Raw genomic sequence first — 24,726 nt, 5'->3', positions numbered from 1 at the left:
TTCATCAGCGCTGCCTCCATACAATTCTAAACATCCATTGGACTGACTATGTGTCAAATGTTACTGTCCTTGAACAGGCAGGGGTCACCAGTATCCAGGCCATATTGCTGAAACTGCAGCTGCGCTGGGCAGGGCACGTCTCTAGGATGAAGGGTCACCGCCTCCATAAGATCATGCTTTAGGTGAACTTGCCACCGGCTGCCGCAACAGAAGTGCCCCAAAGAAGAGATATAAGGACTCCCTGAAACACTACCTTAGCCTTGGCCATACTGACTACCATCAGGAGCCCACCTTGGCCTCCAATCGAGAGACCTGGAGACACACCATACATAACAGAATCATAGAATAGTCAGGGCTGGAAAGGACCTTAAGATCTAGTTCCAAATCCCCCTGCCACGGGCCGGGATCACCTCACACTAAACCATCTCACCCAAGGCTTCATCCAACCTGGTCTTGAACACTGCCAGGGATGGAGCATTCACAACCTCCCTCGGCAACCTATTCCAGTGCCTCACCACCCTAACAGGAAAGAATTTCCTCCTTATAAGCAATCTAAACTTCCCCTGTTTAAGATTTGACCCGTTACCCCTTGTCCTGTCACTACAGTCCCTAATGAAGAGTCCCTCCCCAGCATCCCTACAGGCCCCCTTCAGATACTGGAAGGCTGCTATGAGGTCTACATGCAGCCTTGTCTTCTCCACGCTGAACAGCCCCAACTTTCTCAGCCTATCTTCATATGCGAGGTGCTCCAGTCCCCTGATCATCCTTGTGGCCTCCTCCGGACTTGTTCCAACAGTTCCATGTCCTTTTTATGTTGAGGACACCAGAACTGCACACAATACTCCAGGTGAGGTCTCACGAGAGCAGAGTAGTGGGGCAGGATCACCTCCTTCGACCTGCTGGTCACGTTCCTTTTGATGCAGCCCAGGATACGGTTGGTCTCCAGCTGGGCAAAGAGCCATTGACCACAACTCTTTGTGTGCAGCCATCCAGCCAGTTCTTTATCCACTCAGTGGTCCATCCATCAAATTGATGTCTCTCCAATTTAGAGACAAGGATGTCGTGAGGGACAGTGTCAAACGCTTTACACAAGTTGAGGTAGATGACATCAACTGCTCTACCTTTGTCCTTCAGTTCTGTAGCCCCATCATAGAAGGCCACCAAATTGGTCAGGCAGGATTTCCCCTTAGTGAAGCCATGCTGGCTGTCCCCAAGCACCTTGTTGTTTTTCATGTGCCTTAGCATGCCATCCAGGAGAATCTGCTCCAAGATTTTGCCAGGCACAGAGGTGAGACTGACTGGTTTGTAATGCCCCGGGTCATCCGCTTTCCCCTTCTTGAAAATGGAGGGTTTATTTCCCTTTTTCCAGTCATCGGGAACTTCACCTGACTGCCATGATTTTTCAAATATGATGGACAGTGGCTTAGCAACTTCATTCGCCAGCTCCTTCAGGACCCACTGATGGATTTCATCAGGTCCCATGGACTTGTGCACATTCAGATTTTTAAGATGGTCTCGAACCAGATCCTCTCCTACAGTGGGCGCAAGGTCTTCGTTCCCACAGTCCCTGCATCTGCCTTCCAAGGCTTGGGTGGTGCGGTCAGAGCTTTTGCCAGTGAAGACCGAGGCAAAGAAGTCATTCAGAACCTCAGCCTTCTCCAAATCCAGGGTAGCCAGTTCTCCCGAGAGCTTCCTGAGGGGGCCTACATTGTCCCTAGTCTGTTTTTTATTTGCTATGTACCTGTAGAATCCCTTCCTGTTACCCTTAACATCCCTAGCCAAGTTTAATTCTAACTGGGCTTTAGCTTTCCTAACCTGGTCCCTAGCTTCCCGGAAAACATCCCTGTACTCTTCCCATGCCACCTGTCCTTGCTTCCACCTTTTATAAGCCTCTTTTTTCATTTGAATTTTCCTCAGCAGCTCCTTATCCATCCAAGGAGGTCTCCTGGCCCTCCTGCTGCACTTCCTTCGGGTGGGGATGCAACACTCCTGAGCTTGTAGCAGGTGATCCTTGAATATCAGCTAAGAGTCTTGGGCCCCCCTGCCCTCTAGGGCTATATCCCATGAAACCTTACTAAGCAGGTTCCTGAAGAGGCCAAAGTCTGCTCTTTTGAAGTCCAGGCCAGTGAGCTTGCTGCACGCTCTTCTCACTCTCCTGAGGATCTCAAATTTGAGCATCTCATGATCACTGAATCCAAGGCTGCCCTTGATCATCAGAATTCCAGCGAGCCCTTCCCTGTTGGTGAGCACGAGGTCAAGCATGGCACTTCTCCTTGTTGGCTCCTCTATTACTTGCAGAAGGAAGTTGTCTTCCACACAATTGAGGAACCTCCTGGATTGCTTGTGCTGGGCCGTACCATCCTTCCAACAGATGTCAGGGTGGTTGAAGTCTCCCATGAGAACAGGGGCCTGTGAGCGTGAGGCTTTTCCTACCTGTCTATAGAGTGCTTCATCTGCAGGTTCTCCTTGATCTGGCAGTCTGTAACAGATCCCCACAGTAGTCTCCCATCGCTGTTTTCCCTTTAACCCTGACCCACAAACTCTCTGTTAACTGCTCATCTGTCCCCAGACACAGTTCCATACTCTCCAGCCTACCCCTAACATAAAGGGCAACTCCCCCTCCCTGCCTGCCAGGCCTGTCTTTTCTAAAAAGCCTGTAACTTTCCATTCCAACACTCAAGTCATAGGAGCCATCCCACCATGTCTCTGAGATGCCTGTTATATCAAACCCCCATAGATGTGCACACATCTCTACTCCCTCTTGTTTGTTCCTCATGCTATGGGTGTTTGTATAGAGGCATCTTAGCCGAGCTCCAAATGAAGCCGGCTCATTGGCTGGAGCAGCTGGTATGTATCTTCATTGCTCCGAGCATTTATTATAGGTGCTGGCAACTGACTGGGTGTGTTGGGATGGAATGATGCCCCCCTCCCCCAACGCATCTAGTTTAAAGCCTCCTTGACCAGTCTGGCAAGCCTCCTACCAAAACTGCTCTTCCCCTTCTTTATCATCAGGCCAGCTCCACCAGCCCCCAGCAGACCGGGCCTACAAACTTGGGTCCTGTGTTCAAGACACCCAAACCCCTGACTATGACACCACCCTTTTAACCAGTTATTAACCTGGCTAATCCTCCTAGCTTTTTTTAGGTCCTTCCCTGTATCCTGGAGAATTGACGAAAAGACTATCTGAGCTCTAGAGCCCCTAACCACCTCTCCCAGGGCTCTGTAGCCTTTCTTTATGTTCCCCAGGCTACTACTGTCTATATCCCTAGGACCCATATGTATCACTAGAAGGGGGTAATAGTCCACGGGACTTACTAGAACAGGCAGCCTCTCTGCAACATCCCTGATCCGTGCCCCTGGTAGGCGACAGAGCTCCCGTGAGACCGGGTCAGGCCGACAGACGAGTGCTTCTGTCCCTTTCAAAGTAGCCCCCTACTACTATGACCCACCGCTTTTTCCTGGCACCACCAGTAGAGATCTCCTTTACCAACACATCAGCCGGCTGTTTCTGGTGCTAGTGCGTTTCCTCATTCACCTCCTGCAGGACAGCAAAGTGGTTCTGGGTTGGGACAACAGATTTAGGAGGAAGCCCCTTGCTTTTATTGTCCCTTTTCATCCCTTTTTTTTTTTTCTGCAGGTCCTCCACCAGGGAGCACCGAGTGCAGCCCTGCCCGTTGCGCACCTTTCCCTCACAAGACCGGTGCAGGCAGTCTCTACACCCCGAGCTCTGCACTGCAGCCTCCCCTCTCATCAGCTCTCTCTGGGTGCCTACGCTGGCCACCGCCGGGGCAGCCAGAGCAGAGCTGCCGGACCGGGCCCTGCTCATACGGAGAGTGCTCAGCATCCCGCGCGCCTGCCCTCGCAAACTGCCTCGACCCGCTCTGCTCGCCGCGCTGCCCCATCGCTCGCGCTCCCTGGGGCACGTTTTTACCCCCTCAGGGCTGGTGCCGCCCCTCCTGGCTCCGCCCCCTGTGAGTCAGCTGCTCGCGTCAGCTGAGCTGCCGGCCCCTACGCAGGTCCTGTCGAGCATCAATTTTAATTTAGTCTAGTATATTTTTGTAATATTTTTCTAATGTCTTCCTGTGCCAGAGGCTAGTGGAGGCTTGAAATGTTACAAGGATATCAACACCATGTGGGAGCAGAATTAGTTTGAGGCTAGAATATAGGCTATAACTAAGAGTTATGGGACGAGGGTGGGAGCATTTAGACTGACAGCCTTGTCAGTAAGATCCATTGAACTGTGAAGGTATTTCCTACAGAATATGGTGAAAGTCTCATAAATTTGAAGTTGCAATGACACATATTAGAAGAATTACTATACGTGGAGCAATCAGACTTACAAACTTATAATTGGAGATTACCTCTCTTTCCGATCTAAATTTTGGCTATTTCTCCTCTTTTACTCTATCCAGCCTCTTCAGCAGGACTGGACAGAATTTATGGAGAAAAAAGTATGCTGTATTTATATATAGGATTACCTGAGGAAGCTGTACTGCAAGAGGTATCTGTACCATTTCCCAATGAAGCCAAGAAACCATCAGAGCTCTGACTTTTCTCCATTGCTAATTTCTGGGGAGAGGAATGATGTGACTGTTCCCTGCCTTGCTACCCAATGAGTTAATAAAACTATGTGTTTTCATTGCTAATAGAATTTTTGAGACAAAAATTGAAGAGTAAGAGATCTCTTCCTTGAATGGCTAAGAGCGCATCAATAATATGATAAAAGCCAATTTTAATGGCTAATTTGAGAAATGTGCCTTTCTGAAGTGCTCAGTTTGATTCTCTATGGGAACTAGTGTTATGATGATGAAAGTGAGGTGCGGTAGCACCTAGATGTGGTGGGATCTGAGCACCCATGACTGCCAACAGTACATAGAATCACAGAATCAACTAGAATCACTAGAATCAACTAGACCTTTAAGATCATCAAGTCCAACCTTTACCCTAGAACTGCCAAGTCCACCACTGATGCTGCCCCTTGAGAAAGGCAGAGGAGGAGGAAGCCAACCAAGGAGCCTGGAATCTCCCAGTCCAGAGACGAAGGGCCACTTTTATTGTGCCGATAGAGGGGGATCGCAGTGGTCGCTCAGAGATGAAACACGGTTGGTCCCACTGAGGTGTCCAGGCCGGACACTGGGAGCTTGGGCCCGATGTTGCAAGTGGGAGATGTCTCGCACCCACGTGGGGCTAGCGGGGATGGAGCTGCTGCCGCTTTCCAATGCTGCGGAGTCAGAGGATGCTTCCCATGGCTGATTCCTGCTCGTACTGGGGCTCCTGTTCTCAGGTATTGGCGAGCACTGGGAAAGCCCCTCACTGCCTGGCTGTGGGTGCTCCTTTCACCACGTGGCGCTGGCCCTTGGCTTCTCTCCTGCTGTCTTCTGGGCCACGTGTAGGCAGTTTGGGTGTGACACTTCAACTGGGAGCACGCTGGGGAGCCGTGGCATGGCCCGATTGTTGCAGTGCCAGTGTCTGCTGCCAGGGAACTGTGGCATGGCTGTAAAGCCTCCTGGTGGTCAGTGCTGGAGCTGCTGCTCCCTGACGACTCCTGACTGTCACTGCTGCAGCAGCTGCTAGCACGTGCTGGGGAGCGCTGGGATAGCCGCGACGCAGCCTGTCCGCGTGTGCTCCTCTTTGCACGTGGTGCTGGCGTGTGGGTGCTCTAACAGCCTCTTCTGCGCCGCGTGTTGGGAGTTTGGGCCAGGCGTTGCGAGCGGGAGCGGTCTCGCACCCGCACGGGCCCGGTGGACCTTGAGGCGCTGCCTCTTTGTCGTGCTCTGGAGCCACGGGATGAAGCTGATGGCCGCTGTCTTGTGGTGCTGCGGCTGTGGCTCGCACGCGCTGGTGAGCCCTGGGACAGCCTGGACGCAGCCTGTCAGCGAGGGCTCCTCCCAGCTCATGCTGTTGGTGTGCGGGTGGCCTGGGAGCATCTTCTGGGCTGTGCATAGGGAATTTGGGCCCGACGCTGCATGCGGGAGCAGTCTCGCACCCGCACAGGCCCACCGGGTCTGTTGCTCCTGCTTCTTTGCAGTGGTGCAGAGCCACAGGATGCCGCCGATGGCTGCTGCCTGGTGCTGCTGCTGCACCTCTGCGTCTCATATGATGGGGAGCTTTGGGACAGCCTTGGCACCACTCCAGGGTGGCTGGAGCAGCTGCTGCCCTCACACGCTGGGCAACTGTTGCATGGTGCTGATGGCACCTGTCTGCTGCTGCTGGGGCTGCTGGACTCCTGTGCCTGAGGTTCCAGAGTCTGCCCCGATTCTGCTTGGCTGGCAGTGCTGGGGCTGCTGGTCTCCTGCGCTGCATGTCCAAGAGTCTTCAAGATACATGCAGAAACATTTGTTTTAACATGTTTAAAACTGTGCTGGTTGCTGGATATTTATGAAATAACAGGTATAATTTCACATTCATTGCATTTTCTTTTGCAATTGGATGTTGACACGCTTTTCAGTTGTTTAGATGTGTTTATTTAGCCTTTACTCTTGGTTAAGACAAGTGCACTGAAGGATTTCACACAGTATCACAGTATGCTAGAGATTGGAAGGGACCTCGAAAGATCATCTAGTCCAATCCCCCTGCCGGAGCAGGAACACCTAGATAATGTTACACAGGAATGTGTCCAGGCGGGTTTTGAATGTCTCCAGGGAAGGAGACTCCACAACCTCCCTGGGCAGCCTGTTCCAGTGTTCCGTCACCCTCACTGAGAAGTTTCTTCTCAAGTTTAAGTGGAACCTCTTGTGTTCCAGTTTGTACCCATTACCCCTTGTCCTATCATTGTTTGCCACTGAGTAGAGCCTGGCTCCATCCTCGTGACACTCCCCCTTTATATATTTATATACACTAATAACGTCACCCCTCAGTCTCCTCTTCTCCAAACTATAGAGACCCAGCTCCCTCAGTCTTTCCTCATAAGGGAGATGCTCCACTCCCTTAACCATCTTCGTTGCCCTGCACTGGACTCTCTCCAGCAGCTCCCTGTCCTTCTTGAACTGAGGGGCCCAGAACTGGACACAATATTCCAGATGCGGTCTCACCAGGGCAGAGTAGAGGGGAAGGAGGACCTCTCTCGACCTACTAACCACCCCCCTTCTAATACACCCCAGGATGCCACTGGCCTTCTTGGCCACAAGGGCACAGTGTTGGCTCATGGTCATCCTGTCGTCCACTAGGACCCCCAGGTCCCTCTCCCCTACACTGCTCTCTAACAGGTCGTTTCCCAACCTATACTGGAACCTGGGGTTGTTCCTGCCCAGATGCAGGACTCTACACTTTCCCTTGTTATATTTCATCAAGTTATTCCCTGCCCAACTCTCCAGCCTGTCCAGGTCTCGCTGGATGGCAGCACAGCCTTCTGGCATGTCAGCCACTCCTCCCAGCTTAGTGTCATCAGCAAACTTGCTGATAGTACACTCAATTCCCTCATCTAAATCGTTGATGAATATATTAAATAATACTGGTCCTAGTACTGACCCTTGAGGCACTCCACTAGTTACAGGCCTCCAACTAGACTCCGCCCCACAGACTACAACTCTCTGGCTTCTCTCCTTCAGCCAGTTCGCAGTCCACCTCACTACCTGATCATCCAGACCACACTTCCTCAATTTAGCTGTGAGGATGCTGTGGGAGACTGTGTCAAATGCTTTGCTGAAGTCAAGGTAGACCACATCCACTGCTCTGCCATCATCCATCCACCACGTTATTTCCTCATAAAAGGCTAAGAGATTGGTCAAACATGATTTCCCCCTGGTGAAGCCATGTTGACTGCCCCTCATAACCCTCTTATCCTTGATATGCCTTAAGATGGCACCAAGGATAAGGTGTTCCATCACTTTCCCAGGGATGGAGGTGAGGCTGACCGGTCTATAGTTACCCGGGTCCTCCTTCTTGCCCTTTCTGAAGACTGGAGTGACATTTGCTTTCCTCCAGTCCTCAGGCACCTCTCCCGTTTCCCAAGACTTGGTAAAGATGATGGAGAGTGGTCTAGCAATGACTTCCACCAGTTCCCTCAGCACCCGCGGGTGCATCCCATCTGGACCCATGGATTTATGGATGTCCAGATTGCTCAACTGGTCTCTAACCCACTCCTCATCGACTAAGGCAAACCGCTCCGTCGACCTGACTTCATCTAAGGTCTCAGGGGTACAGGGCTCTTCAGGACTGCCTGCAGCAGAGTAGACAGAGACAAAGGCGGCATTCAGTAACTCTGCCATCTCTATATCTTCTGTCACCAGGGCACCCATCCCGTTCATCAGTGGGCCTACATTGCCTCTGGTGTTAGTTTTATCTGCCATGTATTTGAAAAAGCTCTTTTTGCTCTCCTTGACCCTTCTCGCCAGGTTTAATTCTAAGGAGGCCTTAGTCATCCTAGCTGCCTTCCTACATCCTCTAGCAGCAGCCTTATATTCCTCCCAAGTGGCCAGCCCCTCCTTCCATGACCTGTAAACTCTCCTCTTCCACTTGAGCATACCCAGCAATTCCCTATTTAGCCACGCAGGTCTCTTGGCCCTCTTCCTTGGCTTCCTATGTGTCGGGATGCTCCGATCTTGAGCTCGGAAAAAGCAATCCTTGAATATCAACCAACTATCTTGGGCCCCTTTACCTTCAAACAGCCTTGCCCATGGGATTTCCCCCAGCAATTGCTTGAAAAGGCCAAAGTTTGCCCTGCTAAAGTCCAGGGTTGCAATTCTACTTGCTATTCTACTGGTCCTACCACACAAGATCCTGAACTCCACCATCTCGTGGTCGCTGCAACCAAGGCAGCCCTCAACCCTTACTGCTTCGACCAGACCCTCCTTGTTAGTGAGGATGAGATCCAGCAGCGCTCCTCTCCTGGTTGGCTCATCCACCATTTGCAGGAGGAAGTTATCATCCATACATACACTGGAGGAATCTCCTGGACTGTGGCTGGGTTGCCGAGTGGTCCTTCCAGCAAACATCAGGGAAGTTAAAATCCCCCCCGACGACCACGGCCTGTGACTGTGAGGCCGCTCTCAGCTGCCTGTAGAAGGCCTCGTCAACTTCCTCACCCTGATCTGGGGGTCTGTAACAGACACCCACAACAGTATCGCACCTGCCAGCCTGCCCTGGACAGAACTCGGTGCATTGTAGTTGCTCCCGTACATAAAGAGCAACCCCACCACCCCTCCTGGCTGGCCTGTCTTTCCTGAAAAGGACATAGCCCTCCATGACTATATTCCAGTCATGTGAGCTGTCCCACCACGTCTCTGTAATTGCCACCAGATCATAGTCTCCTGACTTAACACAGGTTTCCAACTCCTCCTGCTTATTTCCCATGCTGCGCGCATTGGTGTACAGACATTCCAGGGAGCGAGCTGAGCACACCGATTTCACCCTAGGATTATAGGAGGCCTCCCAGTCTTCATTAATTCTGGAGTGCTGCCCCACTGGGGCAAGCCCAGCTACAACCCCATCCCCCTTCGAATCTAGTTTAAAGCTCTCCAAATGAGCCCTGCTAATTCGTGCCCCAGCATCCTTTTGCCTCTGTGGGATAAACCTTTCCCACTTGTCATTGTCCAGAATGGTGCCCTATAAAACCAGCTGTTATCAAAGAATCCAAAGCCCTGCCTGTAGCACCAGTCTCGAAGCCAATCGTTTATGAACTGAATCTTCCCATTCCTTCCCACATCATCAGTGGAAGATGGAAGGAGTGAGGAGAAGATCACTTGAGCCCCAGACTCTTTCACCATCCACCCCAAGGCCCTGTAGTCTTTCTTCATCCCCCTCAGACTGCGGGAAGCAGCTTCCCCCCCACCTGGGCCGGCAGTGCTGGGACCAGCAAGCTTTGAGCTGGCACTGGAGGCTACAAGGGAAAGCAGGAACAGTAAGGGCTTGGTTCCCAGGCCTGGGGCAGTGTAGGCCAGAGCGGTGCCCCAGCCCTCCTGGAGCAGACAGGCTCTGCCAAGCCCACACCAGGCACCCACTGCCCTGCCCTGCCTGGCCCCCGGCCCCAGCCCAGGAGCACCCGGGTGCTTTGACACTTACAGCTGCCCACGCCAGCACAGCTGTCACACTCCCATCTGGCCTCATGGCTGTTCCCCAGGTTGGAGCAGCCTCTGTGAGTGCCCGCAGCAGCGCAGGAGCTGCACAGGAACAGCTGCCAGGGCCTGGGGAAAGAAATGGGTTCATGTCTCTAAGGATAGAGTGCCCACAGCACGGGACTGTCCAGCAGAGCTCTTGTTCTCAGCCCTTCTGCTTCGAGCCCTTGCTGAGACAGAGATCCCATGCTGAGCCCCGCGGTGCATCTTTGGCAACTTACCCATCTGGCTCTTCTTCCTCCCTTCCTCCTGGACAAAGGCACTCCCTGGCATCACAGCTCCCGTGCCTCTGGTACAGTTCTATGTATGCATCGTTGACTTCCCATAACGCTTCTCTGATGGAGAAAGGAAACTTGATGAACCCCTGCGGCCACAGCATAAGGCATATGCAGGGCCTCCCTGCTCTTCCCCCCACACCCTCTTTCCAACTCCTGCATGGAGCTAAAGCCTAGACTTGGGGGTCAGCGGAGGGCCATAACTGCGGGGGCAGGTCCAGGCATGGCGCAGTGCTGGCCAGGAGGACACCAACCTCACTGGGATTCGGATCCCCATGAAGAGCATTTCCGTTAGAAACAGTCTCCTATTTTGACACAGAGGGCACGCCAAGGAAAAAGCGCCAGCAGTCATAGCCTGTCCCTACAGGAGAAACAGAAAGAGCGTGAGTGAGGCTCTGGTGCTGCTGAGAGCCTGCCGTGCCCGGAGCAAGGGAACGGCTCCTACCTGGATGCAGGCCCTGTGGAACCAGGCGTGTTTGCATGCAGGGCACACCATGGTCCCATAGGTGGTTCTGCCGGCAACAGGGTCCATGCAGATGATGCAGTTGGTGTCCTCTGGAGCCACCAGCTCTTGCTGCTGAGGGCGGTGCTCCCAGCAGGAGGAACTAGGGGAAGAGGGAAGGGATGGGTGAGATGAGAAGCGCTGGGTCCTTCCCTGGTGATGGGGAGAAGGGTAGAGGGGGTACCTGTACGGCAGGAGGTAACAGGTGACGCATTCACCCTCCACGGCACAGGGGAGATGGAACCTGCGGTTGCAGCCCATTGCCTGGCAGGTGATGGTGGCCCCCCTCTTGCCACACACAAAGCAGACCTGGAAAGAGCAGAGCAGCCCCCATCAGCGGCAGCTGCAGGGTCTCCACAGCCAGACCCACACCTCGGGGCAGGGCACAGGATGTGGCCCCAGCTGGATTGCGGGCCACAGGTCCAACTGACAGGGCAGGCTCCTGTGCTGGAGCCTCTGTGGAGCTGCTGGGAGCCAGACTTCTGTCCCAGAGCTGGGTGGAAAGGCTGCGATTCTGTTCTTGGCATCTGGGCCAAGCTCCCGCAAACCTCTCCTGGCACGAATCGCCCTGATCATCTCTGATCCTCACCCTCTCGACTGCCTGATAGACTGCACGTTCAATATCCGCAGAACTAGATATCACCTCATCTTCCTGTTGGGGCCCTTTTGGATCAATGTCATTGGCAAAAAGCTGCAGAAGAGCAGAGACAAGGAGCAGATGAGGGGCGTGTGGCAGGGCAGGTGCGTTGCAAAGATGAAACCAGCCCCAGAGGAACTCACCATGCAAAAGCGATGGACCCAGAACCATTCATTACGCAGTTGTAGCCCGCAGATGTCCGGGTCTGCATCTGGCCGGTGACACAGCACGCATGCTGGACGGGAGAGAGCAAATGCCACCGAGAATGAGCACCTCTGCGCGGCCAGGGATGCGTCCCCGAGGGACTGCCCCCAAGGGCTGCTCTGTCCCTGCCTAGCTGGCTGCTGAGCAGGGCTGGAAGCCTTGGGGAGGAAAGGGCACTGCACGCACGGGTGTCCCGGAGGGTGCGCACTGCCCAGCCCTGGTCCCGCTTGCCGAGCAGAGGAGCCGCCCTCCCGCAGGGTGGCTTTGGAGCTCCTGCCTCCCCCTGCCAACGCTCCCGGTCCACGCCGACAGCCTCAGGAGTCCCTCTGCCAGGCTGCAGGAGGGGGACTTTGCTCTCACCCTGCTCCATCGAGTCGGGTGTCCTACAGCTCCTTGCGGACGTGTCAGGCATCAAAGGTGGGCGTTTGGAGAGTCCCTGTCCCAGCAGCGCTGGGGCTTCTCCAAACGCTCCTCTGCTCCCTCTGAGCGAGAAGAGAGACGCGGGTGAGCTTGCAGCACAGGCCCAGAGCCCTGCGGTGTGGAGCGCCCTCCTCCCTCGGCAGGCCCCCAGGAGCCCTGTCCCTGCCCTCTACTCCCCGCACCTCACCGGGTCGCAGCGATGCACTGTGCCCAGCGTTCCCTTTTTATAGGCCTGCCCCCAGTGGCCTCTGTGACATCAGCACCGCTGGCCCGCGTGCGCCCCAAACACAGGCAGGGGCACCCTCGGCCACACACCACCCACCGTGACACGGCCACTGCATCACAGGGAAGCGCACAGGCAGGGACCCGAGCTCACCAGCCTGTTCTGGCAGTAAGGTTCCTCCCTTGTGCCCTGTTTCACCTGGTTTAATATTACTTCATGGGCTTAGTTATCTCCTAGAAGACCTTAAACTTGGAAGGCATTGCAATGCACCAGAGAAATAGGGCGTAGAGCTCTATATGGCATGTGGACACACGGAGGTCCCTCCAAGCTGACCCACACATGATGTGCTGATGTTGCGCTTCACAGCAGCACCTTGATTTTAACTATCAATATATATATATTTGACTATTAATAAAGGCTCAGAACTGTTGTGCTGGGTTTTTTTAGAGAGCCTGCATCTATAATTATTTTCCTCACAAACTAATATTGGTTTCACAAATAAACACCAATCTCAGCACTTTCCAAGGAGCCCTGTCCCTGCCCTCTACTCCCCGCACCTCACCGGGTCGCAGCGATGCACTGTGCCCAGCGTTCCCTTTTTTAAAGGCCTGCCCCCGCCCCTGCCCCCAGTGGCCTCTGTGACATCAGCACCGCTGGCCCGCGTGCGCCCCAAACACAGGCAGGGGCACCCTCGGCCACACACCACCCACCGTGACACGGCCACTGCATCACAGGGAAGCGCACAGGCAGGGACCCGAGCCCTTGGCACCCAGGTCACCGGGGCGGCTGCTCCACCTGCAAGTGCAGACTCAAGCGCCAGCTTAGGGACATGGTTTCCTGGTTAGCTTAACGGTTGGACTCCATGACCTTTACGGCCTTCTCCAACCTAAATGATTCCTGTGACTCTCGTTACCATTCCACTATTACTTTATCACCATTTGCTTGCGCTGTGATTTTCCTTCAGTCGTCGATTCCTCACCATTTGGTCATCGCTTCATCATGAAGAAAGCCCTTTTAATTAACCCACCAAGGATGACTTTCCTGAATAATTCACCTGCCACACCAGGACAAACACCAGACTGTGTCTGGAGCACAAGCAGAGTAGAAGAAAAGGAATGATGGAATAGTTTGGGTTGGATGGACCTTCAAAGGCCCACTTAGTGGCTGATGTATTGTTTAACCGTAAAAATAGAGAAGCCGCTGTTGGTTGTGGCAGTCATCAGGACTCCATTAAACTCATGCGGTGAGCGCAGCTAGAAGAGGCAGCCAACAGATGAGTAATTTCTCTGCTTTCCTTTGAGATCTCAAACGCCGTTGACTCCTTTGAGACCTCACGCAGAACTAGTCTCGAGGAGAAATGACATAATAGAAAGAATCTTGCCCCACCTATACCACCCAAAGAGACCTTTCGCTGTCCTTTTTGCAACCCAATTTGCCTATCTCACACTGGCCTTTTTAGTCATCAGCGCGCTTGTAGTAAGCGTGGGTAAAGCCCTTCCCAAATCTTCGATCGCGAGGCCAGGCGATGATGATGATGATGATAGGTAAGAGGAGATGGAGATATACAGCATATGACTTACCATATTAACATAGTACAGTCAGATGAAACGTTTTGTAGAAGAAAGGCAGTTTAGTTGCATCTTTGTAAATTATACTCTGAAAACTGAACAAGCAATCACTTTCAAAATGGATCTTTAATAAAAGCACTGTGTATGATAGTTGTTTCTCCTACTTGCATGAAGTGGATACTGATTATTTTTCCTATAAAAGCAGAAAAGAATTATGTGACTGTATCAAAATTCCCATTAGATTAGCGGAAGGTTCACTGAAATATGGGTTAAACAATCATGACTTAAGTCTCATCTCTCCCTCTCACTGGTCTTTCAGGGGCAGTGATGGATGGAGCATCATGCTGAAAGTCAGAAGACAAGTTCTGTTCCCAGTTTTGCCAAGTGATCCCAGCCAAGACACCTGTCCTGTTAAAATGTTATGGTCTTCACAATGTAACAGTACATTCCTATGACTTTAAAATCTACAAGACATGAAAAATCTGCTAGTTTAGAGAGATCACAAACTAGAAGGGACCTGGTACTTTTTCTAGCATGAAAGAATCAGTGAACTGACCGACAAATTGCATGTAATTACCCACCTGAGTTAAGAAAACACACTCTCACAAACAAAACCCACAACTCTGAGTCCAAATTTGTCTACCTTCATGTGCCTTTGTAGGCTGCCATCCCCATTAGTAGTAGTAAATGCCTACTATAGACCTTACAAGGAGGTGAAGAGGTCCCTGGGGATAGGAATCTTAGAAGCATAGAGTAGTTTGGGTTGGAAGGGAATAGTCCTTTGCTCTTCAAATACAGCCAATAAGATTTAATGAAATGGGATATTTAGGGATTAACAGGCTTAGCAGATGAAGCGAATTTCACCCTTTGTCTCTGAGGTATTCCCTGATTGTCTCATTAGCTGAATACCTCCAACCAAGAGAGAAGGAAAAGTGGGCATGAGTGAGAAAGGCTGCATGTACTATACACATGCAGAAGACTACAAAGGAAGAAGTTAGTGTGAAAAAAAAACAAGGGTAAAATGACTGAAACAAGCCAAGAAGGAGTACATTATCATTCTTTTCTTGCTCTGTGCTCCCTGCTCCCTAATAGCATCAATCCTGATGGTCACTGGGGTGTACGTGGTGGAAACAGTATCTTTACATATTAAGAAAACCCTTTCTACCATTGGGTCAGACACCTGAGAGACCCACTCGACCAATTCCCTGAGAAGGGTAAAAGAATTGCCTTTAAAATCTAGTCCAAAGTGACTGCTCCTCCTTTTCTGTCTCTCTCTTCCAAAGCTGCTTATGAGAAGTGACGGCTTCCTCACCCTCATCCTGGCTCCCACTTTCAAAGTCTATTCAGGCAGGAACAGTGCTCAGCTCCTATTTGGACAAGGCTGCTGTGTGTTAGTAACCCCATACAGCAGCCAAAGCAGGCTGTAGTGAAGTGTCAAATCCTATCCAGTCCTTGCTTAGCACATTGGCTTAATGGAAAACAGTCAGTGAAACACTCTGCTTTCTCTTCTGTCTCTGTAATAGGAAAAACCAAAAGGCTAATTTACTAAGTGACCAGGAGAAGTGAATCCAAAATTGATATTCAACTTTTTGGAGACTTTTTGTGTCCAAGGAGGTCTCTTTTAATCACCTTTGATACTTCTTATTTTACTGATATCCTGTACACACAACAGGTAATTGATTGAGGCCTCAAGATTTAATGTACTCACTCAACCTCAGTCTACTAACAGCTCACATTCATCTCAATAAGAATTGGATCAGCAGGTTGCAGCATGCCACCAGGATAATTACAGACAGAATGCATGAGATTTTTAAAATCAACTGTTTTTTCATGCAGTTTTTGTTTATATAAAGCATGAATGACAAGGAAGGCCCAAAAGGTTGTAGCAAATGCTTAGCACAATAGACAGTAAAATACTATGATATTCAGACCCAGTCCTGCTCTCTTTAGTTGTTTTCAGTTGCAAGATTGTTTTGTCAGAGTTCTTTTCCCCAAATAACTCTGAGGTTTGCCCCTATTCACACCTGAACTGAGAGGCACTTCATTACAATTTAGAGTGAAACTCAGATAGCGAATACACATTTAAAAGTATTTATAAAAGCAATCAATTCTACAGTCCACAATTTCCACACTTCAATTTGGATCTTATTTCTTCGCATTTTGTTATTTGCTCAGTAATTTCTGTTTATCCAAGAGAGCACTGCTCAGATGTAATATCTTGCTTTCAGCAAGACTGTGCTTCTCACCCAGTTTTTCACAGCTAAGTTCACTGGAGTAGAAGAAGGCCAATAAGCAACTCTCTCAAGAGTCTTAATATATAATCCAATTCCTTTATGCATTTTTTTTTCTGGACAATGTGAAGGGTTGATAAATTGAGAGTTAGATAGACACACTGGAAGCAGATGTTGGAGGCAAACTCTTCTGGCTCCCGGGTTTCTGGGTGCTGGCCGTTGGCCAAATTATAAGACTCTTGTTCATCCATACAAAGAACAGTTCCTTTAGAAAGCACTTACACCCACTAATCTAAACCTACAGCTGATGGTAGGAATTCAACACTCCACTATATAACCTGAGTCTACGGCCACACGAGTGACAAGAAGAACCTCTTCTTTTGTTCTTCTAACCTGAGTGACTGTCATATGAGCCTCTTGCTATGCCTGGAAAAACAAAACCAATAAATTACGTTGAGCTTTCATTACAAGTTAAGGTATAATTTAAGGGAATATTTCTCTACGGATAAAAGCAAACACGCCATGTATTATCGCTGTGTTGGCTGCTTTATTCAAGTGTCTCCTGAGGCCACTACGTAGTTGACAATGACCTGTATGGAGATCTGGTAGCCGTGCACCCCTTGTATACCCTGAAAGTTCATAGGGCACGAAGTTCTCCTCCAGACGATTTTTATCTAAAATACGGTTTAGAAATAATTTCTCTGTCATGTAATAGCTGAAGGGGAACTTCCTGTGTTGCCACAGTATCATAAAAAAGTCCAATGAGAAAGACAATCAGCCAGATTCTCCACTGGCGTAACAATCAAAACAAGAAGTTTGCTGCTAACATTGAACGGAACAATACATTAAACGCTAAGAAATGATTTTTAGACACGGAAATTTCAAGTCATTATGCTGCAACTTGCTGTTTGAAAGATTCAGGATGCAAATACGCTTAACTTGGTATCAACCACCAATAACTTGACACAGTTAATCACTGTCAAGGTGTCGTGGTTTAAGCCCAGCCCGCAACCTAGAACCACGCAGCCGCACGCTCACTCCCCCCCGCCTTCCTCCCCCGGCTCCCGGATGGGTGAGGAGGAGAATCGAAAGAATGTAACTCCCACGGGCTGAGATAAGAACAGTTCAGTAACTAAGGTATAAGACAAACCACTGCTGCTGCCAACAATAATAATAATGATAAGGGAAATAACAAGGAAAGAGAATAAAACCGCTCACCACCCGCCAGCCGATACCCAGCCCAATCCAAGCAGTGATCTAGCCCTTCCGGGTAACTGCCCCCAGTTTATATGCTGGGCATGACGTGCTGTGGTGTGGAATACCTCTTTGGCTAGTTTGGGTCAGGTGTCCTGTCTCTGCTTCCTCATGGCTTTTCCCCTCCTCCCTAGCAGAGCACGAGACACAGAAAGTCCTTGGTCAGAGTAAACATCACTTAGCAACAACTAAAAACATCGGTGTTTATCAGCGTTGTTCCCAGACTGAAAGTCAAAACCACAGCACTGCACCAGCTACTAAGAAGGAGAAAAACGACTGCTACTGCTGAACCCAGGACACGAAGCAACTGAGATGTTCTTAAAATCATCATCATAACACTTAGGACTCGTGGGCAGGCATTACAAGTTCTTGCTATTAGATACTAGAAAGACAGAACAAAAAGCTAGTATCTACTGTGAAAAGCTTACAGCCTAGTTTATTATATGAGACAACAGGAAAATGGGTACAAATAAGTAGGAAAAAACACATTGGAAATGGGTAGAACTTGTAACAGAATGCTCCACAGAGATCCCCAAGGTTGTTGGTAAGTTCACACAAGAAAGTGAGCCCAACTCCTGGCCTAGGCTGATCTATGCTCCTTCCAAACCCACGTGTTCCCACAGATGCCTGCAGTATGTGTGTACTGGGTATCACACATACGGGAAGGCAGCAACTTAACCATATTAATTCACTGCACATTCTTTGCACTTCCAAAGTGTACTTGCACAGTATATCCCATGCTCTGACTGGGACAGTGCTTCCATATGCCCAAAAATGTCAGATAAACATTACACTCCCAAAATTTCAGCCAAGATTTTGTCAGCAACAGATGACACATCTACCAGCAAGCAGCACAGCTCTGTTCACGTACCCAGGACCTCTAATAAATGAGCCCTGGTGCTCAGGTGTATTAGCACGACAGTTAGCAAAATGTGAGGTCATACTGGTTGAGATGCTGTATTAGTCTGCACTCCTGCAGGCTGCATAGCTACATGTTGGTCGGGAGAAGCCAAGGCTCCAGCAGAAGCTAACAGTTCCCATTCCCTGCAGGAGGAGAGGACATCATTCATAAGCTGAAACTCAACTGGACTGGCACCAGCAGTTCAAAATCAGCCCACCTTTCTTTGATAGGTATGCTGCAATTGCTAGCACATGCCCTTGGCTGCTGCCAGGGAGTTAGGTCATTGTGGTTTGTTTCCATTCTTTCTGATACATTTTTAAAACAGTTTTAATCCTAAAACTTGTTCATTTCCTCCTTATATTACAGTTTTGGAGTGCCTACCCTTAAACTGTCATGTGGTGGAATACTACAGTGAATGCTGGTGATTAAAGATACACAAACTTCACGTGTGGTTCAAAAGTTCAGCTACAATTTGAATGCTTTGGAGTAGAAAGTGATAAAATAGCAGAGAAAAAAAGGGGGAGGGGGACAATTATAGGATGAAAAATGCAGTTGACAGGAGAAAAGAGAGAGTTGTAAATGAGCATAGAAGCAATTTAATTACCATATCCTTGTCAAATGCTACATTTCCCTGTTTTGCTGTCTGATCTACAGAGGAAAGCTGTTTGCTGTTCCCTCAGAGGCAGTTTGGCTTTGCTTTAGTGGTTCAGCCCATACCATTGGATCCTCTGCTCTGGACTTCTGCCAAACGCAGCCCAGAGAATTTCACCAGTAGATCCCTGCATGGAGTTCAGTAACTTCTTGTTGATGTGGGGCACGTCTTTAGAAGACATCTGATCCTGACCAGATCTATAGGTGAGTTGTGTCAACTACTAATTTCCCTTGGGTTAAAAAATCTGCACTTTATTTCTGTCGTGGTTTAAACCCTAGCCAGACAGCTTGTTCACTCACTCCCAGTGAGTGGTGCCGGGCTGAGAGCAATTGAGGGCCCCCCCCTTCTTGCCCTCCCCCTACTTCCAGAGGGACAGAGAGGAGAATTGAAAAGAATGCAACTCCCACAGGTTGAGATAAGAACAGTTTAGTAACTAAGGTATAACACAAATCACTACTGCTACCACCAGTAATAATAATGATAAAGGAAATAACAAGGGAAGAGAATACAACACCTCACCACCAGCTGACTGATAACTCCCCCCCCAGCCCGACCAAGCACTGACTGATACCTCCTCCAACCCTGCAGTCTCCCAGCCCTTCCAGGTAACTCTCAGTTACATCCTGGGCATGATGTGCTGTGGTATGGAATACCTCTTTGGTCAGTTTGGGTCAGGTGTCCTGTCTCTGCTTCCTCCCGGCTTTCCCTCCTCCCTGGCAGAGCATGAGGCTCACAAAGGCCTTGGCCAAACCAAAACATCATTGTTATCAGCTCTGTTCCCGAGCCGAAAGTCAAAACACTGCACTGCACCAGCTACCAAGAAGGAGAAAAATGACTGCTACTGCTGAGCCCAGGACAATTTCCCATCTGAATTTGCCAGCCTTTGTTCTAACAGTCACAGGTTTGCACCCTGATGACTGCTCGCCTATCAGTTCAGGATTAGACAATTCTCATGTGCCAACGCAGTTATTGTGAAGGGGACAATTCTGTCTTGGAAAGACTTTCCTTTAGAGGGGACAAGAAAAACAACCTTTAATAAAAACTCCTCAGCAAGAAAAACAGCCTTTAATAAAATCTCCTCTGTAACTAAAGAGTGAATCACAAACTACAGTGAGAAATAACACAGGGAGCAATCAGTAAGAGCACTAGGAGCTAGAGGGACAAGCTTGAAGGTGTGCAGCCTGAAAGGCAGCTGCTGATGCAAAACCAGAACACCCCCTCAATGATTTTTTAATGACTCACTGGTCCTGCATTGGCCTCTGCAAATCATCCCTAAAATGGAAGGGATGAGGTGCCCAGAAATTGTCTATCTTCACCACCAAGACAAAGTCACTGTATCAAGAAGTTACCATAGTTACTGTGTAATGACAGCAAAAGGAGGCTTTAGAGTTGATCAGGGTTGCTGCTTTTACTCCTGTTCAATGTTCACTGCTACTTGCAAATACCCAAACACCAGCTGCCCAGAACAAGGAGTGCTAGGAGCAGGGAAGTGACTCTGTAGGGACTCAGTGTAGCACTATTGAGTGAAAATCAGCTGGTTGTGTGATCCTTTTATACGGTTAACCTGCTAAACTCAAAAGGGCTTGGCTGGGGAGCACCCTCTTGCTAAAGCTGGCTTTGCAGAACAAGGGGGTTTGACTGAAATGGACAGTCTTCAGCAACACAGATGACTATTTCATGCACATGCACCCTCTGACTCCATGAGGAGACAATGATATCATGGGAAATATTAGTGCACTGATTCTGCCAAATGCCAAAGAGCAAAGAGAAGGGAAAATAACCCAGGAAAAAAAATTACAGTTATTTGAAGTAAGATCAATTATGTGGGGGCACAGTAATACTGGCCAGAAAGAAATTTGTATCAAGACAGTAGAATGTTGTCTGTAATTAGAGATGTGTGCACATCTGTGGGGATATGATATAACAGGCATCACAGAAACATGGTGGGATGGCTCCTATGACTGGAGCGTTGGGATGGAAGGTTATAGGCTCTTTAGAAAAGACAGGCCCAGCAGGCGGAAAGGGGGAGTTGAACTTCATGTTAGGGATAGGCTGGAGAGTATGGAACTGTGTCTGGGGACAGGTGAGCAGTTAACAGAGATTTTGTGGGTCACAGTTAAAGGGAAAACAGCTATGGGAGACATTGCTGTGGGGATCTGTTACAGACTGCCAGATCAAAGAGAACCTGCAGATGAAGCACTCTACAGACAGGTAGGAAAAGCCTCATGCTCACAGGCCCCTGTTCTCATGGGTGACTTCAAGCACCCTGACATCTGTTGGAAGGATGGTACGGCCCAGCACAAGCAATCCAGGAGGTTCCTCGATTGTGTAGAAGACAACTTCCGTCTGCAAGTAACAGAGGAGCCAACAAGGAGAAGTGCCATGCTTGACCTCGTGCTCACCAACAGGGAAGGGCTCATTGGAAATGTGATGTTCCAGGGCAGCCTTGGATGCAGCGATCATGAGAGGCTCAAATTCGAGATCCTCAGGAGAGTGAGAAGAGCGTGCAGCAAGCTCACTGGCCTGGACTTCAAAAGAGCAGACTTTGGCCTCTTCAGGAACCTGCTTAGTAAGGTTCCATGGGATACAGCCCTAGAGGGCAGGGGGGCCCAAGACTCTTAGCTGATATTCAAGGATCACCTGCTACAAGCTCAGGAGTGTTGCATCCCCACCCGAAGGAAGTGCAGCAGGAGGGCCAGGAGACCTCCTTGGATGGATAAGGAGCTGCTGAGGAAAATTCAAATGAAAAAAGAGGCTTATAAAAGGTGGAAGCAAGGACAGGTGGCCTGGGAAGAGTACAGGGATGTTTTCCGGGAAGCTAGGGACCAGGTTAGGAAAGCTAAAGCCCAGTTAAAATTAAACTTGGCTAGGGATGTTAAGGGTAACAGGAAGGGATTCTACAGGTACATAGCAAATAAAAAACAGACTAGGGACAATGTAGGCCCCCTCAGGAAGCTCTCAGGAGAACTGGCTACCCTGGATTTGGAGAAGGCTGAGGTTCTGAATGACTTCTTTGCCTTGGTCTTCACTGGCAAAAGCTCTGACCGCACCACCCAAGCCTTGGAAGGCAGATGCAGGGACTGTGAGAATGAAGACCTTGCGCCCACTGTAGGAGAGGATCTGGTTCGAGACCATCTTAAAAATCTGAACATGTACAAGTCCATGACTCCTGATGAAATCCACCCGCGGGTTCTGAAGGAGCTGGCAAATGAAGTTGTGAAGCCATCATATTTGAAAAATCATGGCAGTCAGGTGAAGTTCCCGATGACTGGAAAAAGGGAAATATAACCCCATTTTCAAGAAGGGGAAAATGGATGACCCGGGGAATTACAGACCAGTCAGTCTCACCTCTGTGCCTGGCAAAATCTTGGAGCAGATTCTCCTGGATGGCATGCTAAGGCACATGAAAAACAACAAGGTGCTTGGGGACAGCCAGCATGGCTTCACTAAGGGGAAATCCTGCCTGACCAATTTGGTGGCCTTCTATGATGGGGCTACAGAACTGATGGACAGGGGTAGAGCATTTGATGTCATCTACCTCAACTTGTGTAAAGCGTTCGACACTGTCCCACACGATCAAAAAACCGTAACATCACAAAACTTGATTCAACTTAGCTTGTTTGATAAAGAACCTCTGAATATTGGAAATAAATTAGACTAACAAATGTCACAGTCACAAGGAACTTTCATATTATGTAATTTTCCACTGCATTACAACTTAACAGAGAACTATAAAAATAAGACGCTGATTACAAAATATATTAATCAGTTTGTAAAACTATCGGTTAACTCAAATTTTAAGTTTCATGATAACTTATACAGCTCAGTCACACTGCACAAAGCGTTGAATGATACTCCAAATATAAAATTATATCCTCTCACAATCCGACTATGCCAATTCATAGTATTTCCCAGAATTTGGATCAAAGTAACAGTTCAGACATGGATCATACAGAAGAGTCAGAATTTCCTCATCTTCTTCAGCATTGAGGTCATCTTCACCTGTATCAAGTGGAAGAAGTGTGAGTAAATTACTCTTATTTGCTTAGACAATAACATGGAAATACCATTCTGTCAGATGTGACAGAATTCTTCTTTGAAGTGTATAATCTTTTGACTCTTGAATTGTTACCTTCAAGATAGCAGCAACTCACATTTTTATTGTATTTCTGAAGACTTGTATTCAGTTGAGGTGAAATAATGTCAGTCAGAGATTGCTTAACAACTGGACTTTCCAAATGGACCAGTTGCCCAGAAATACTTTTACTGATAGTGGATCAAAGGATTCCTAAATGCTATTTTTCACAATGACCTTCTTAAACAATAATGGCTTAGCATGAACAAAGACAGTCAGTGTGTACTTAAGGCCTGTAACACTTAAAGAATGTGAATGTCTGGCATTCAATATATCACCTAAAAGTCCAGTACAGGTAAATCTGTACAAAAGAGCTTTCAGTATTGGAGAGGAAATAAGATTCTTTTAGACAACAAAAAAAAAACTAAATCTGGGCTTTTTAAAGTTATGTAAAACGCAAGAAAGTTTTCAGGTTACTAAAATATACTAATAAAGCCATACAGACAGCTATTACAGATGCTTTCGATATTGTAGTTCCTTTTCTAAATCTGTCTTTCAAATAAGATAAATCTAAATTGTATGACCTACAGCTTTTTGATAGGAAATAATTCACAGTTAAAACACAATCTGCATCTTGAATTTCATCATAAATGTCCATCTCATTCTTAGATTGCTAATACAAACTGAATGTGCTTTGTATGCCGTAACACTCCATAATAAGTCATAGCCTGTTATGCTAACAGCAGCAGTTTCACAATGCTCAGAATCTATTTACAGCCAGGATCATGCCACAATATGTAGGTTACATTACCTAGAGGCCAGAAAGTATGCTGGTGCATTAATGCGGACAGAAGTGCATGCTTCAGCCTTTTGGAATAGATGTCATTTTTATTTCCTCATTAACAAATGCCATCAGAAAGAAACTGTCTTTTACTGTAACCAAAGTTAAAAAGGTAAAGCTAAGTTGTTGCCCCTGCTGTGAGTACTTCTTCAGTCCTGGTGAGCTAAATGAGGTTAACTGAGATATTTTGTTTGGATAGCTCTTGGGAAAAATTACGTAGTGCAGAAAGAAGATGTAGAACTGAATGTCTTTTTCTACACTTCAGATCATAGCACACCAGCAAATGCCATCCATGCCCCATTCCCTCGCACAGCCTTACATTTTCACTTGAAAACCATGTTATTTTCATTGAATTTTTCCTTTTATTATTTTGCTTTTCCCCATCCATGCTTCTTTTCGAAGTGATTTTCTTTTCTTCTCTAAGCTTAAGTCTCCTTCCCTCCTTACCTGGGAACTGCTCTCTCTGGTTTGGTTTTACTTCCTAAAAAGATGCACTGGTTAAATTAAATGACATTTTTCTATATGTCGACACTCAGCTAATGGGTAATGGTTGTATTAGCAAGCATTCGGCTACTTTCAGATGGTGCATTGTGTTCAACTTGACAATATGTGGGAATGAAGTGTCTATGGCCAAATTCCCTGATAAATGAGTCCCTTTCAAGTGACATTTCCAGAGCTGTTTAGGCTGCCACTGTCCACACTTTTGGAGTTGAAGCTGCTCAGGACTGCATGAAAAAAACCTCTTGGCAGTTTAACTTGACTATCATGGTGAAAGCAAAATCAAAGCTTTTGTTCTTAAATCGCTACAAAATTAAACAGTATTTTAGGCTAGCAAATAACTTGATTTTAAATGAAACCTCAAGCCTGAGATACACATTATAGAGGGATGAG

General features: G+C 48.5%; 1 protein-coding gene across 1 annotated transcript in view; it reads right to left on the bottom strand.

The window, feature by feature from the left end:
• Positions 1-22,505: 22,505 nt before the first annotated feature.
• Positions 22,506-24,726, bottom strand: part of CFAP20DC (CFAP20 domain containing) — an 80,405-nt gene continuing 78,184 nt past the window's right edge. The window contains 1 exon segment of the mRNA XM_062630189.1: positions 22,506-22,921. Within this exon segment, the coding sequence (XP_062486173.1) occupies positions 22,809-22,921 (113 nt within the window). The 3' untranslated portion in view covers positions 22,506-22,808.

Source organism: Pezoporus occidentalis, unplaced genomic scaffold (assembly GCF_034315485.1).
Source record: "Pezoporus occidentalis ecotype Australia unplaced genomic scaffold, CSIRO_AGI_Poc_V1 ctg35, whole genome shotgun sequence".
NCBI lineage: Eukaryota > Metazoa > Chordata > Aves > Psittaciformes > Psittacidae > Pezoporus > Pezoporus occidentalis.
This window is presented reverse-complemented; position numbering and strand designations above follow the sequence as displayed.